At 32.3% G+C, this 17,144-nt stretch overlaps 1 protein-coding gene across 1 annotated transcript; it reads left to right on the top strand.

Moving 5' to 3' along the window:
* Positions 1-1,890: 1,890 nt before the first annotated feature.
* LOC133184113 (annexin A5-like) lies at positions 1,891-16,435 on the top strand. The gene is made up of 16 exons (XM_061318970.1): positions 1,891-1,933; positions 3,094-3,126; positions 6,063-6,255; positions 6,668-6,744; positions 7,652-7,756; positions 8,439-8,486; positions 9,068-9,139; positions 10,050-10,293; positions 10,740-10,834; positions 11,740-11,853; positions 12,464-12,554; positions 12,762-12,862; positions 13,911-14,162; positions 14,549-14,624; positions 14,991-15,103; positions 15,575-16,435. The coding sequence occupies exons 2-16, from the start codon at positions 3,112-3,114 to the stop codon at positions 15,698-15,700; spliced, it is 1,722 nt and encodes a 573-aa protein (XP_061174954.1). The 5' UTR covers positions 1,891-1,933; positions 3,094-3,111; the 3' UTR covers positions 15,701-16,435.
* Positions 16,436-17,144: the final 709 nt, after the last annotated feature.

The following is a 17,144-nucleotide window of genomic DNA, read 5'->3' as shown; positions in this document are numbered from 1 at the left end:
GAGACATATATATATATATATATATATATATATATATATATATATATATATATATATATATATATATATATATATATATATATATATATATATATATATATATATATATATAATTTATGTCTCTGCTTAAGTAAATGGATAAAATCTTCAAGACATATTTTGCTACTTTTGTGAAAAATTAAGACAATCATATTTTTTAACAGAAATAATGATATAAAAATTTGTGAATAAGAGATTTTTTTCATTTGAACAGGTGCTACGAATCACCGAAATTTATAGAATAAGGTTTTCTTTTCATTGCTTAAATGCAGTAGAAACAGGTAGATATAAAAAAAAATAGATTCAAGAAGTAATAGAATATGGCATTTTTTGTAATGATCTATGTATAGAAGATATCATATTTTGCTTGGATGTCTTGTATATATATATATATAATATAAAACCGTATTATTAATACAAATATTTATTGGCACATACACAATTTTTAATAATTGGCAAAGGCCCAACATATAAAAATCATCAATTGGTCATACATTTATACAATACTTTAAAACTTTCACAATTGAAGATATGCATAAGCTTTGTGCAATAATTATGTAACATAACCATTTTTAGATAAATTAAATTTGTTAATAAATGAGTGCGTTATTTTCAGCATTTCTGCACATTTGTTATTAAAGCAAAGCTTTGTAATGAATGAAAATCCTAACTTAATTATTTTGGTCTCTAAATACGTACTGATTAATTAATACACAGCTGTATGCCATTTGTCGGAAACGTTCTTTTAATAGTTGCTTTATGGGTTTATATGTTTAATGAAGTGTATTTAAATCGATATTTATTTGTGTTTTCATGTATATATCATGTATATATTATATTATTTATTTATAAAATGTACCTCAGTGTCATATATATCTGCCAATAATTTTTATAACAGACCTACTAATCTTAGCATACAGGTACTTACAAAATGCATATATTTCAACATTGTGTATATTTTCTATGTACATTTTTTTTTTATCTCTTAAAGTTGTGCCCTTTTTTTTCTTTGTATATTGTATTTCAATTTTGTGTTTAAAGTGGCATATAGGCCCGATGGGCCGGGTGTTGATTGACTTTTTTAAATACAGTTTGTAAACAAAATAATTTATGTACACATGTAACTATAAATAAATAAATTACTTACTTATCAGCTTCACATATAATATTGCTATCTGCTTTAACATGTTAATGGATGTGCATTATTAATAAATAAAGATTATGAATGAATTTTAGCATTAATTTATTAATTAATTTAAGGTCATTAAAACATCAATTTCAATCAGCTGTCATGTGATTATCAGGAGATGATTTTATTATTTATTTCAAGGATTTCATACAACATCGAAGACTTCACAACTTAGATGTGTATCACCAGTACGAGTTATCGCTCTTTGCACTACTATAATATGCTTCGAGATGTAACATGAAAATAATTAATTTTACTGACAGTAATGCTTTGATGTAAAATAAAAACATTACTTGTCATGAAAAAAAATCATGCAAAAACACATGAAGGAAAATTTGGTGACTTATCTGGGCATTCGGTGTTTTTAAAGGACATTTCGGTAATTACCGGTCATTTCAGTGATTCGCGTTACCCCATTTGAACCTATCCCGATCGAAATTAAACTGATCCAGGACGGAATTTGAAAAGTTGGATTTAATATAACAATCTCACCAGAAAACTAGATCATTTGGTGTAATATTGGTTTGCAAATTATTTTAACTTATAAAACAAATCGATTTCTCAATGGCAACTGCATCAGATAGGTTGTAACGTTGTATTTTGATCGGGATCGGGTTTAACTGGATGTTTTGACGTTGTCAAGGATGGAATTTTGAAAGACACCAGATTTCACTTTTAGGCTTTACAAAGAAATACGAACTCGAGGTAAGCCTGTCGTTATGTTATGTTTAGCTTATTTGAATGAAAGCAAGTATGATAACTTTGGTGAAAGAAATGTAAACGTATGGTCACTCGATCGGGCACCTGCAGACGAAATATGGTAGAAGACAGCTATCATTTTACCAGCCTCACAGCAGGAATAAATGCTCTCACCTTCCCTCCTACAGCCCCTTGGCAAAATTCTTATCAGTTAGGGGACAACCATGCACTTTTGAGTCATTTCTGATTTTAAAAAAATATTATTTTCTCTTGATGGTGTAGAACATAATTAGCCCCCTGAATCAGGGGAATATCTTTTTTTTTCTATGTAGCATATGAGATATATTAGACTGCAGCTGGTATGGTAAATATTGGACTTCCTAAGCATTCAAGAAGAGAATTCTTACAAATATTGGATTATATACAAGAAGAAAAGATGATGTCACAAAAATTTTTAAAATACATGCATAATATTATTAAAGGGACTGACATGGAGTGACAATTATTTGTCCTTTCTGGTTATTTTGCAATGTCTTATTACAAAATAATCTCTTTAGTGTAGAACAATCTGATGTCCATGTGAAGGGAAAAAAGCAAATAATCATAAATTTTCTCATTTTAAAGACATTACAAATAAAAATTTAGGGAAAATTTTGGTAATTTATGGTGGTATCTGTATCTGTACGAATACTGGAAATTATATATTAGTTTCTCACAATTGAGCAAAGTTATCCAGGATGAGTTAATGTTAACAAATAAATAGTTAGTAACTTGTGGTTGCAATTGCAACCTTAAAACTATTCTGATGTTTTACAGTTAATAATGTTGGATGGTAGGTTGTTCCAGTCCTTTATGGTGGTTGGCACAAATGAATACTTAAAAATGTTAGTGGTACAACTGGGCACTTTTATGTCCTCTCTTATCATATGTTTACCATCTACTGCAGAAACACAAATATACTTAATGATACCAGGACTTGATACAGAAGTTTCATAGTTATATCTTTTCATTTTACATGCTAGAAACTTGTTATACCTGGTGTAAACTGAAGACTTTTTTAAATGAAACATATTTAAACATTTTATGCTTCATGAACATATTAGGGATACGTGTGTTCCTTAAACGGGTGATTATTTTATTTATTTTTGTTTCATGTGATTTTTCAGACAGAACAAAAAGTGCTGATGTCATACTATCAGGTTTGTTATGTTTATAATATCAGACACATTAATTCAATTTCAAAGAAAGAGACATGGCAGAATTATTTGTATTTGATCCATTTTTAGCTCACCTCGACGAAGTCGAGATGAGCTTATGCTATACCCCCGGCGTCGGCGTTAGCGTCGGCGTCCCAGGTTAAAGTTTTAGGAGCAAGTCCCATTCCCAAGTAACTATAAGCCCTACCTGGACCAAACTTGCATGGATGATGCATCTAGGGATGGACACTACCACACTTGCTTCGGATGCTGGATCTGACCTAGATTTTCCAGATGAGTGACCAGGTTAAAGTTTTAGGAGCAGGTCCATTCCCAAGTAACTATAAGCCCTACCTGGACCAAACTTGCATGGATGATGCATCTAGGGATGGACACTACCACACTTGTTTCGGATGCTGGATCTGATGTAGATTTTCCGGATGAGTGACCAGGTTAAAGTTTTAGGAGCAGGTCCATTCCCAAGTAACTACAAACCCTACCTTGACCAAACTTGCATGGATGATGCATCTAGGGATGGACACTACCACACTTGTTTCGGATGCTGGATCTGATGTAGATTTTCCAGATGAGTGACCAGGTTAAAGTTTTAGGAGCAGGTCCATTCCCAAGTAACTACAAACCCTACCTTGACCAAACTTGCATGGATGATGCATCTAGGGATGGACACTACCACACTTGCTTCGGATGCTGGATCTGACCTAGATTTTCCAGATGAGTGACCAGGTTAAAGTTTTAGGAGCAGGTCCATTCCCAAGTAACTATCAGCCCTACCTGGACCAAACTTGCATGGATGATGCATCTAGGGATGGACACTACCACACTTGCTTCGGATGCTGGATCTGATGTAGATTTTCCAGATGAGTGACCAGGTTAAAGTTTTAGGAGCAGGTCCATTCCCAAGTAACTATAAGCCCTACCTGGACCAAACTTGCATGGATGATGCATCTAGGGATGGACACTACCACACTTGCTTCGGATGCTGGATCTGATGTAGATTTTCTGGATGAGTGACCAGGTTAAAGTTTTAGGAGCAGGTCCATTCCCAAGTAACTATAAGCCCTACCTGGACCAAACTTGCATGGATGATGCATCTAGGGATGGACACTACCACACTTGCTTCGGATGCTGGATCTGACCTAGATTTTCTGGATGAGTGACCAGGTTAAAGTTTTAGGAGCAGGTCCACTCCCAAGTAACTATAAGCCCTACCTGGACCAAACTTGCATGGATGATGCATCTAGGGATGGACACTACCACACTTGCTTCGGATGCTGGATCTGACCTAGATTTTCCAGATGAGTGACCAGGTTAAAGTTTTAAGAGCAGGTCCATTCCCAAGTAACTATAAGCCCTACCTGGACCAAACTTGCATGGATGATGCATCTAGGGATGGACACTACCACACTTGTTTCGGATGCTGGATCTGATGTAGATTTTCCGGATGAGTGACCAGGTTAAAGTTTTAGGAGCAGGTCCATTCCCAAGTAACTATAAGCCCTACCTTGACCAAACTTGCATGGATGATGCATCTAGGGATGGACATGGCCACACTTAGTTCGGATGCTGGATCTGATGTAGATTTTCCAGATGTGTACCAGGTTAAAGTTTTAGGAGCAGGTCCATTCCCAAGTAACTGTAAGCCCTACCTGGACCAAACTTGCATGGATGATGCATCCAGGGATGGACACTACCACACTTGCTTCGGAAGCTGGATCTGACCTAGATTTTCCACATGTGAGACCAGGTTTAGATTTAGGAGTAGTCTCGTTCCCAAGTAACTATAAGCCCTACCTGGACCAAACTTGCATGGATGATGCATCTAGGGATGTACACTAACCAACCTGCTTCGAATGCTGGATCTGACCTAGGTTTTCCACATGAGTGAATTTTAGCCATATTTTAACCAAATTAGCATGGATGATGTATCTAGGGATGGATACTTCCAGACTTGCCTTGTATTCTGAATCTGATGTACATTTTCCAGATGAGTGACCAGGGTAATTTTTTGGAGTAGCTATATAATATTATGGCCTGTTATGATTAAACTTGCATAGATGGTGCATCTAAGGATGAAAACTTCCAGACTTGCTTTGGATGTTGGAACTGACCAAAATTTTCTTGATTACTAAACAGGTCAAAAGTTTTTTGAGCAGATCTATAATTAAATCAAACTTGCATGGATATTGATCTTGGGATGTACCCTAACTAGAAAAAAATATGATGTGAAATTTGCCTTACATGTAGATAACATTCGTCGAGGTGAGCTTCGTAATCTTTGATTACCTATGTTTTTTAAAGGGTGTGGGGGATCATTATTGATGCAAGAGAGATATTTGTTTTAAAATTTGTGCTGCCTTTAAAGTCACTAACGGATTACAACACAGTGTGATTCTCACAATGTTAGTATTTCTTCAGGAGGGATTTTATTTTTTTTCTAAGGGTCATGGCTTTCTTAATTTTAATTAAAGTTAGTAGGTTTGGGACTATAAAATGTTACAGAAGAGGCAAAATATAACAAAGATCATCATTATTTCATTGATCTATTAATTTTCATTCATTATTGTTATATTTTATTTTTTATTAGTTTTGCAATTTTAATACTGGGCTAAAAATCAAATGAGGTTTACATGAGTAAAGAAGTCGTGCATTAAAATGACCCATCTTAATCAAGATTCTAATATTAAAGAATTTCTATAATTCTTTGTCATGGTCTTGGAAAATTAATAAATCAGTTTGTCCTTGGGATGACATATCATGTGGCACACAGATACTTTAGAAACATGATAATGAAAAAAAAGATGATTGAGAATGAAAAAAAAATAGAACTTCAACGAAGAAATATATTTTAGATTTATGAAGGTATGACCTTATTTTGTGGAGTGCATTAACATTTATCAAGTTCTTTTTTCTTTTTGTAGAGTAACTATCCTTCCTATGGTGGAGGTGGAGGGTATGGTGCATATGGAGGATACACTAGTTCTGGTCCTCCTCCCCCACCACAAGGATATGGGGGTTATGGAGGATACAGTGCCTACAATGTAAACCAGTCTGCATACAACCAGTATCAGATGGGAACTGCCCCTCCCCCTCCCACAGGGGGTTATGGAGGAGGTAAGTATATAGTATGAGAGAAAATATCACGATTTATATATAACTCCTAACCAGTCAGTTGGTCACCTTTGTGACCCCCAGGGTTAGGATGAGGACACATGTAATTGGATGTGTTATGGTACAGCTTGTAACCAAGTACGTCATTAAATGTTTTGTATGTACATGTATATATATTTATATAAAGCACATTCGATCATCAAAGCTCTAAATCAGATCTATGCTCACTTGTTGAAATATCAATTTCCACCATCTATTTTACATGCTAAATATAATACATTTACATTATATGTCTCGTAATTAATCCTGAGTTAACGGAGACAAACATTCATGTCAAATTTGTATATAGGTGGCAGTCTCTGGCTAAAATTGTTGAATTTCAGTATTTTGATTCATAATTTTCTTTCTCCTTCAGGATATGGAGCAAATCCATTCCAGGCAATTCAGGGATGTTATCAACAGTACCAAAGCAATCCTCAGTACCAACAACAGGTTTGTTGCTTATTATTTTTACTTCATAATATCAGACGCACATACATTGCATTGATGAAGAAAATTGGGTTCAAGCAGAGATGCTGTTGCTCTCATGTCAATCACTTTGTATAAAAAAAAATTTTAAATTAAAAAAAATATCTTCAGAATAAAAAAAAAATGACCAGAGAATCATATGATGTACGACCCACACTTATAATTTTATCTCCTCTTTTGCTGCTTTTCTTCTTAGAATATTTAAACACTTTGTTCAGGTGCAAGAAAAGTCATATGATATTTCAAATTAGGAATAAAGTATCTTAAATCTGCTCTGTAAACTGCAAGGACTGGTTTGGAAGAAAGAATTTTTTCCAGAATTATCATTATGAGGTCAGCAATATGGACTCTTTAGACTATTAAGTATGACTGAAATAGAGTTGTCAGAGGGTTGTGAAATTTTTAGACTACTATATATAGTTTTTTTTTAATAACCATATTGTAGATTACAACATGTTTTGTAGATTAATTACTACATGTGTGGTAGTAACCATTTTGTAGACAAAACTAAATATGCAGTAACAAACATTTTGAAGATTAAAACTGCTGTAAAAAGTAATTTGGACTATACTACATCCATGTTTGTAACAACCATTTTATAGATTACAACATGTGTTGAAGTAACCAATTTGTAGACAACTAAATGTGTGGTAAATGTAGTTACCATTTCGTAGACTACTACATATGTTGTAATAACTATTTTGTAGACATCTACATGTGTTGTAATAAGTATATTTTGTAGACTACTATATGCATAGTAATTACTAGTTTATAGACTTCTACTTATATTGTAATAACCATTTTGTACACTACTACATGTGTTGTAATAACCATTTTGTACACTATGTATTGTTGTTATCATTTTGTTTAGCACTGGCAACCACCACCACCACCACCAGCTCCACAGGGAATGGTAGACAAGTACAATCAACAGATGTACCAGAATCAGTGGTATGCACAACAGCAAATGAAAGAAGTAAGAAATTTTTTATTCACAGACTGCAAACCAAGTGAGTTTCACAACATGAAATGTATATTATCTCATATTCAGAGTATCTGCACTTAAAATTGTCACATCAATTTTTATACCCCCTTGCGCTGCTTTTCAAGTTGGGGGGGGGGGGTGTAGTGATGGGGGTGTCCGTCTGTCTGTTACCCTATTTGGGTACCCATCTCTTTTCTGCAACTCCTCTTATACCACAGAATGAAACTTAATGAGACTTTCACAGAATCTTTGATACATTGTGCCCTCCTATTTTACTTTTTGATCAGACGCATATTAATAAAACATAGACACTGCCATCTTTCTATAATATTGAGGGGTACCCATCTTTTATCCACAACTCCTCCTATATCACTGAATAAAATTTAATGATACTTTCACAGAACTGTCATTACATATAGCACCATTGTGACCTTCTTTTTTTACTTTTTGATCTGACACTAAGTATTTCAGGTATCCCATAGAAAAACATGGACTTTGCCATTATAATCAAATGGGAGGCGGGGGGTATCATTTTGTGAGCTCAGTGCTCACAGTACATCTTGTTTTTTTATGTTAATGATAATATCCAAGTTTTAAAAAACCTCTTCTCCAGTTATCAATTAACAGTGTTATATTCAGGTGTTTCTATAAAATTCTGTCTTTTTACTTGTAGCAACTTCAGCAGCAAATGGGAATTAAGAAAAAGAAGAAGAAGGGAAGGGTATGTATTTTATTCGCCAATCAGAAATTAGTTATTTTACACAGATAAATCACCACATTTTGCTGCTCAGTTTCCAGACATCTAGGACAAAAACAACACACACAAAAATAAAAGGCATCATAATAAGAGCTGTTTGTAGTATTTCAGTAATTGTTGGATTACAATACATTTAAAGCAGTCTTTGTTTTCTAAAGGAAAGTACTAATACTAATGGTCTAGAGAATGTGAGGCACACTGCTGAATAAGTTGCACAATAATAACCTATTACTTAATTAATGAAGTTTTTTTTCTTAAATTTTTACACATTAATTCACTTGTGTCTTTGAACTCTTGCATGAATAAACAAATAACTCATTGAAAAACCCTGAAAATTAAGGCACAAGTCTGGTTTGTTGAGTAGTGACTTAGCACTATAATCAAGGAAGATTCAGATTATAAAGTTCTCATTTAAATTCATTCAGCATTCAATGTTAGCATATATTTTATTTAAAGCTCAGAGTTTATGTACTGAATATAGCAGTGACATATGTATTACAAGTTTGAGACCATACAGTAACTATGGATTAAATTTTTGTTGTCAGAAACAAAGAAGGAGGGTAGAAGAAGATGATGAAGAAGATGAGGAGGAGGAGGAAGAGGAAGACGATGTAGATGTAATGATTTGATATCTTATTTAATAGAGTAGGGATAGTAGATTATTTATTATTATTTATGTAGTTATTTAGTAGAGGGATATAGGAATTAATGATCCATTTTTAGCTCACCTGAGCCAAAGGCTCAAGTTAGCTTTTCTTATTGAAGTATGATGTTTTCCCCTCTGTCCATCTCTGAACATTTTTACTTCTTCTGCAGAACCATTGGACCAATTTCAATCAAACTTGACAAAGAGCTTCCTTGGGTGAAGGAAATTAAAGTTTATTTAAATGAAGGCCCATGTTTTTCTTTAGAAAGGTTGAGATAGGCTAATCAAAAGCAAAAATATGGTCATTTAAAAATCAGATTTGTTCAAAATATGGCCACTAAGGGTATGGTGGGGCCATTTTAGGGTATCAAAGTTTTACAAGGGAATATACAAAAAAATTAAATAATAATTCTTCCTCTACAGGACAGCAGGGTCATGATTTGTCATATACTTACTTATTTATTAAACCTACTTAATTTATTAACTTACTTATTTTAGCAGTAGTCATATTTTAGCGCCTTTCATGCAACTTCTTATCTAACAATATATGTACAGTTTAAGCAATAAAAATATTTATCTTACTCTTCTTGACATGTTTTATTAGATATATAGATATTAATGTAGAAATATATACATGTATTATGCATTAAATTAATTAACCGCAAAGTTTTAGCTCTGCAGCAACCAAAACAATTTTTCCATTTTTTTCCTGAAAAAAACAACCAACAAATTTCATGTAAAATAATTAAAAAAAGATTCAATGAACCATTGATGTAAAGTCATGGGTAAATCCACAAACAATGGTTCTCCCTAACAAACAATGATGATTTCACAGTAGTCTTAATTCTCCCAGAATTTTGAATCTTGTATTTTGTTTACAGCCAGATGTTGAGGCTATGCTGAAGGAAAGACTGCGTACTACTTATATTGATGAGTTGATGCGTCGCTTAAAAGTCTCTGGAACTCTTGACATAACACAGGGTACTATTGGTGCCTATGCTAGATATGAGCCTGAAGACCCTGTTTTTAAATTCATGGCATCAAAAGGTGAGGATTTGTCAGAAAATCCAAAATGGGACCCTGAATGTGATGTGCAGTATCTGAGAGATGCAATGAAAGGCTTAGGTAAGACTGAAAATATGTATTTGACTGAAATACTAATATAGCAATATTAACTACAGCTTTAAGCTGAAAGATTTATTTTTAGAATAACACATGAATAAGTAGATTTTTTTGTATTTTTGTTTGGAAAGAAAAAACAAGGCATTTCACCTAACAGAATAAAACATAGAGCTATTGATAATTAAATTACAATGGTCTAAGAAGATCCCTCACCCGACCATTTTAAATTTATTTATCTAAGGAAGAAATCCATCCCCTGATGAAATTTTAGTTACCTGATTGATATTGTGTCCAAAATTTGCAATCACAATTATTTATTGCTGTTTTTCCTTAAACGAAAAATACAAAGATTCAAGTTTCCCTATCAATTTTTAAGTATATCTATTTGACTTCAGTGAACTTTAAAGTTGCTTATTGCTTATGGTTTATGTACATTAATTCCATATTAGGTACTAATGAAGATGCAATCACTCATGTGCTGACCACCAGAAACAATGCCCAAAGACAACAGCTGAAAAAGATGTTTAAAACAGCATATGGAAGGGTAGGATTTTTGTTGATTATTTTTCTATTGTTTACCTTGCTGATCTTTTGCTTATAATTGTCTTACTGACTTACTTGAACCATGATTTAATTACAATGTGTATACATGTAAGTACATGTACTGGAGAGACAATATGGACTTACGGACCAATAGATCAGAGAGTGACACTTATCCAGGGTTCAGGAGCTAGTTGATTATCATAGGAATTGCAGACACTTAATATTTGTAGAAAAGAATCTGGATTACATTGCATAGTAATACTGGACTGGATGTGCCTCAGATTTAAATAAATAGAAGTTAATTTTGACCAGAACATGGACCAAGATCATTTATATTTTCAAGATAACGGCCTCAGGAAAGTGAAATTTAGAAAAGAAATGTCACTGTATATTACACTATATGTATTTTTGACTGTGATTGGCTAAAAGTATCCTTGATAAAAGGGATTTTATTAGTTTCCAACTACTCCTTATTCAAATAAATATAATGAAAATAAATTTTAATAATTTATTGGCATTTCATATCATTGATCCAGAGATGGCAAAGCTTTTGAGAATTAACCTTAAGTAGTATACATATAAATACTTTCAATCTTGAAAATGGAATCATTGATAAGACCATTTTCATTACTTAATCTGAAAGTCATCTGGTCAGTCAAGAACATTTTAAGAAATCATTAAAAACAGCCTGTCCTTGAATTTGATTAACTGATTAAAACTTGATTTATAATGAACAAAATCCTTTTTAAAAGTGAGATATAAGGGTGACAATTTTATCCTATGTGCAGCATATGTATATACATGTATGTATATACTGTTTTTTGATGATCATCTTCCATAATGAAAGTGCCTATTTTGGAAATCTGCAAAAAAAATTATTAGTGTTACATCATGTTTAATTAACAGGACTTGATCGAGGATGTAGAATCAGAGCTGAGTGGGGATTACAGATCTGCAATAATGGCACTTTTTGTTCCCCCTGCTGTGTATGATGCATATTGCATTAAGGAAGCAATATATGTAAGTTTTAACCTTAATTGTTAATATTTTTGAACTTGTCTTATCAGTTTTGTAGCCAATTTTGTACTGGTTTGCTTTAAAGCCATCAATTGGCATATGATTAAAGCAATGAGTGGAGTTTTCTTCAGCTGTTCGTCAGCAGTATGCTAATGAATCATTATAATCATAAAAGAAAAAGAAATGCACAGTTTCCAAATTTCATTCAACACAAGCGCTTTCTGGATTTAATAATCCGTCTTCAGTTCAAATGTATTAACACCTGAAGACGGATTATTAAATCCAGAAAGTGCTTGTGTTGAATGAAATTTGGAAACTGTGCATTTTCTTTTTCTTTTATGATTATTTTTACTGTGTGCCATCATCTTTTAACTACTTTTGAATTATAAATTCTAAGGTTATAACTGGATGATAGTGTAGTAGGAACTATATAAGGTGAATGAGCTGGTGACTCAAATGAACAGTGTGGATCATGGGCTTCTTCATAAGATTTTAGTTTGATTGTAATATTACTTACATATTCCATGGGTCACAATAATATTTACACAATAAAAGCAATACACATCAGGTGAGCATTGTTAGTTTATGACGCTTATGTTTTAACATGTTACAGGGACCAGGAACAGATGAAGCCAGTCTTATAGAAATTTTTATGACAAGAACAAACCCACAAATACAAGAACTTAGAGCAGTGTATGGAGATGGTAAGTTTTTATTTTATTGTGTAAGTAGAAAAATGTAAGCTAAATTAGCATAAACAATAGGTCTCTAAAGTTTTATAAACATGTACATTCAAAAAAATGAAAACACGCTGTCTGATTTGTATATTTCTAGAAAACATTGATGTTCAGAAAGCAATCAAGTTTGTGCCTTGTCCTTTCCCCTAATATCAGTCATTATTTTAATTTTAGTGGCAAGTCCTCACAGAAAAGTATCAGGGACTCTGATAGAAAAGGACATTGAGGGAGACACCAGTGGAGACTTCAAACAACTACTTGTAGCAGCAGCACAGGTTTGACTAGATTACATTTGTTTGCATGTGAGGGTGTATGTGTGTGTGTTTATACATGAATATATATATATATATATATATATATATATATATATATATATATATATATATATATATATATATATATATATATATATATATATATATATATATATATATATATATATATATATATATATATATATATATATATATATATATATAAAATGTGAAGATAATGAAAAGTAATCAATCTCACAAATCCTGCAAACAAGGTCATTATAATGATAATAGAATTTACAAAGTGTTGACTGTAAAATTGAAGTCCACATTACGAGCTGTCTTCTTCTCATGAAGAAGTTTTTGATCAAATTCTGCTTCATAAGAATACAAAGACAGGTCAGCCAATAAAGGAGCACAATTTGTGCCCATTAACTTTCCAACAGATTGTTGGAAGATCTGGTCTCCAAAGTACATAGCTAATGTCAGTAAGGATTTCCAGCATCTTTTAAATATCAACTTCAGTGAATGTGTAGTATAGAAACAAAATGATTTCTATCAAAGTTTTTTTTGTAAATGATTAATCATATGAGCTATGAAAATTTCCTTGTTTTAATTAAAGAAGCAGTTGTCTATGCCCTGTCTTTAATTCATTGTGAGAAATTGTTGTCTAGTAGATACAGTGTATATTATGGATTAAATTTTTTCAAGTCTCAAAGCCCTCAGCTGAGATGAAAATAAATAAAGAATTCAATCTAAAATTATTATAAATACATAAGAACAGAGTGACTTGTTCAAGTGGCATATCAATATACAAGTACAATTCTGGAGTGAATAATTTCACTGATTTTTTCCTTTGATACTTAATTGAGAGTGTTTAAAATTCAGCAAATTTCAATTTTGTCTTCAACATAATTAATTGACATTTTAACCTATAAGTTTTTCATTTCTTTGATTAATTGAAAGTAATTGAATAAAGTAAAACTTTATAAGTACCTAGTTATTCTCCCTATACAGAATCTAGTTTCATGAAACTAATTTGATATTCTCTTACCATTTGTGATGATAGGGTAATCGAAATGAAATTACCAGGGAACAGTTGGAAAAAGCAGTAGAGGAGATTGAAGTGGATGGAAAAGGAACAGGAATGTTTCAAGTAAACTACTCAAAATTAGCAGACATGAAGAAAGCTAAGAGAGATGCAGAGAAACTCTATAAAGCAGGAGAAGACAAATGGGGTACGGATGAAGAAGAATTTATCCGTATCTTTTCGACCAGAGATTACTATCAGTTACGAGCCACATGGGATGAGTATGTAAAGGTGTGTTTATAGGGCAATCTCGTCAATAAAATAAGCAGTTTGAAGACTTGATACTTTCAACAAAAACAAGCCAATTTCAGTTAGAATTTCAGTAAAATGTTTTGGGGTAAGGTAATTTGAGGTTATTGACCTTTGGACAAGTTTCACATGGACAAAGTCAATACTGCAAGAATGGGATGGTTGTGTAAATTTTTCAAAGGTACTTGTACCATTTGGAAATGCCTCATTTGGGTATTTTTTTGCATTAGGACAACTGTTATTTGGAAAATCATGAATTCATGCAACCACCTTATTGTTTGTAAAATTCATGTTTCCACCCATTGGGATGTTACCTATCCTCTCTATACTTATTAAGTTATATGTTTTTGATTTTCTTGTATTTTCAGCTTACTCAAAGAGACATCACAAATTCTGTTGACAGAGAGACCTCAGGCGACTTTCGATCTGGCCTTAAAGCCATAGGTAACAGTTGTATCATATATAAGCTAAAGGATTTATCCATATTTTATATAAATATCATCAAAAAAATTTTCCTTCTGTTCCTAGAATCACTGGGCTGAAAATGACATTTGTTAAGAAAAATCTTGAAGCTTTCTTCTGTTACCCTAAAGTACTTGTGTTTTGAGTGCAGCATTCCTATATCATCTTGACTTTCCTTTTTCTAAAGAACCCATATATTTTTTTTTGTTTGGCTTTTGATCTGTAAATAGTCTTGTACAAACATCACTATGATGTCCATATAAACTTTTATCTTTTGGATGACACATTTCTGTCATTATGATAACATATACCAATGTTTTTTTTTCAATGTTATTTTACCTTTTACAGCACAAAATATTAAGTGCAGACCAAAATATTTTGCCCAACGCCTGAAAAAAGCCATTAAAGGTTTAGGAACTGATGATAAGACCTTGATTCGTATCATTGTTTCAAGAGCAGAGGTAAGACTATACATGTTGGTTTTTCCCTATTCTGAACAAGTTAGGATCAGTCATTCTGCAAATGGTAGATTTAAGAGAAAATAATTTTCTGGATTATGTCTTGATTGCATAATTGCATGTTCTTGAGGCCAGATGGTGGCCACAAATGGTACAGAGAGTTTGAAAAAGTAAGATTGTAAAGAGTCACATCTGTTGAAATAAATAAAGAACACCAGGACAACTTTTTGTTCAATTTCAGTGTATGCACAAGTAGGTAGATTTTGAGTTTGTACAAAAAATGCATATGGACAAAGTATAGCAACATTATCAACACTTTCTAAAAATATATCATTCTCAAGAACTATACAATGTACTGCTTATAGGATACCTTAACTGTAGGCTCTAGTGAGCACATCTCATCCAACTCTGAATTTTGAACACAAAATGTAAGCAGAAGTTATTTGCTTTACAATTATTCTTTGGTTGTTTCAGATTGATATGGTTCAGATAAAGAAAGAGTTCCTGGCTATGACTGATCAAACACTCTGGAAATGGATTCATGACGACACAAGTGGTGATTACCGTAAAGTCCTGTTAGCACTTGTCGGTAAAAATTGAACGCACTCAGAGAAATTGAGGAAAACAATTTTTGAAATAATAGCCCAGGCACTAGAGTGTTCTTTTATCATTCTTTCTTTTTTGTTTTAACTTGTAGTATATGTTGATGTCATTTATTATGAAAATGCTTTTTATTGTAAAAAAAAAAAACCCTATTAATAGTGTTCTGTATTGTATTTGTCTTAATTGTGGAGGGTCAAACTGGAACTTGATAAAAAGTAATTGTAGTGAGGAAACTACAGATCATTTCTCCTTTACAAATTATATACTGACTGTGTGTTCATGAGACTGCATGTAAATGAGACTTACATGCTATATCTATTAGCCTGTTTGTACTAAATTAAAATAGATATTATCATTGTACTTTGTGTTTGCTACATATTTACCAGTATACTAGCATCATTATAATCATGCCTAAATTAATTGTGGCCATTTTTCTGCCTAACAGACTTTAATTTTTCAAGGGTAGCAAGTTATTGTTAAAACTCCTTTCTGTATAAAGCATTGTGATCGACATTTAATTCATAATTGTTGCTACAGTACTGAAAATATCTTTAAAATTAACTCCTGATAAGATTCAGATATATCATTTCTATGTGTTTAAAAATTGGACACTTTTGTTTTGTACTTTGTTTCATTAAAGTGTAACTGTGATATTCTATTTACTTTGGAATAAATGAACGTTACTATTGACTACACTGCATTAGTTATCTTCTTATATATTAGTACATGTATGAGTTAAATCACGTTAAATAACTAGGTTGAGTATAGAAATGTTGGTAATTTGTTTTGTTTCTTTAATGTTTTACTAAGTCATAGTTGTATATTGTGTTCACTGCATGTCTATTGCTGAGTGAGCTTGCAATAACCTTTACAATACAACTGTGGTTGTTGTAAGAATAACTGATTGTGTAATATATGTAAAACTTCTGTAAACATTCATTAATTAACATAGTCAAAGTTTAGCATATTTCTTCATATTCATTTGATTAGCACAATCATGAATTAGCACACTTGAGTCTTGAAAACAACAAATAAAAATTAAATCATCTATTAGCATGTACATAAATGAGCAGAAATAAAGCAGAGCAAAAGATGCTAAAATATGATTACCGCTAAATTAAGTACATTAACAGTATTTTATACTATACATGATTTGGTAATGCTTTTAGAATGGAGAGTTTTGTCTCTAATTTTTGCGAGTTAGAAATGATCACAAAAAATGCCAAAAAAAAAGATCATCGCAAAAAAAACAGATATACAGTGCAACAGCATAATACGTACTATAAATGTTCTTATTATAGTGATAATCATATTTTAGTGGTAATCTTATTTTAGTGGTAATCATATTTTAGTGGTAATCTTATTTAGTGGTAATCTTATTCTAGTGGTAATCTTACTTTAGTGGTAATCATATTCTAGTGGTAATCTTATTTTAGTGGTA

The sequence above is a fragment of the Saccostrea echinata genome, unplaced genomic scaffold (genome assembly GCF_033153115.1).
Source record: "Saccostrea echinata isolate AGI-Se365-2 ecotype Australia unplaced genomic scaffold, CSIRO_AGI_Sech_v1 ptg000010l, whole genome shotgun sequence".
Taxonomy (NCBI): Eukaryota; Metazoa; Mollusca; class Bivalvia; order Ostreida; family Ostreidae; genus Saccostrea; species Saccostrea echinata.
Note: the sequence above shows the minus strand (reverse complement) of the source record. Positions and strands in the feature narration are given on the sequence as shown.

Coding starts and splice junctions, on each gene's coding strand:
- LOC133184113 (XM_061318970.1), top strand. Junction 7,757..8,438: donor CACAACAGCAAATGAAAGAA/GTAAGAAATTTT, acceptor TTTTACTTGTAG/CAACTTCAGCAGCAAATGGG. Junction 10,294..10,739: donor AGATGCAATGAAAGGCTTAG/GTAAGACTGAAA, acceptor ATTCCATATTAG/GTACTAATGAAGATGCAATC.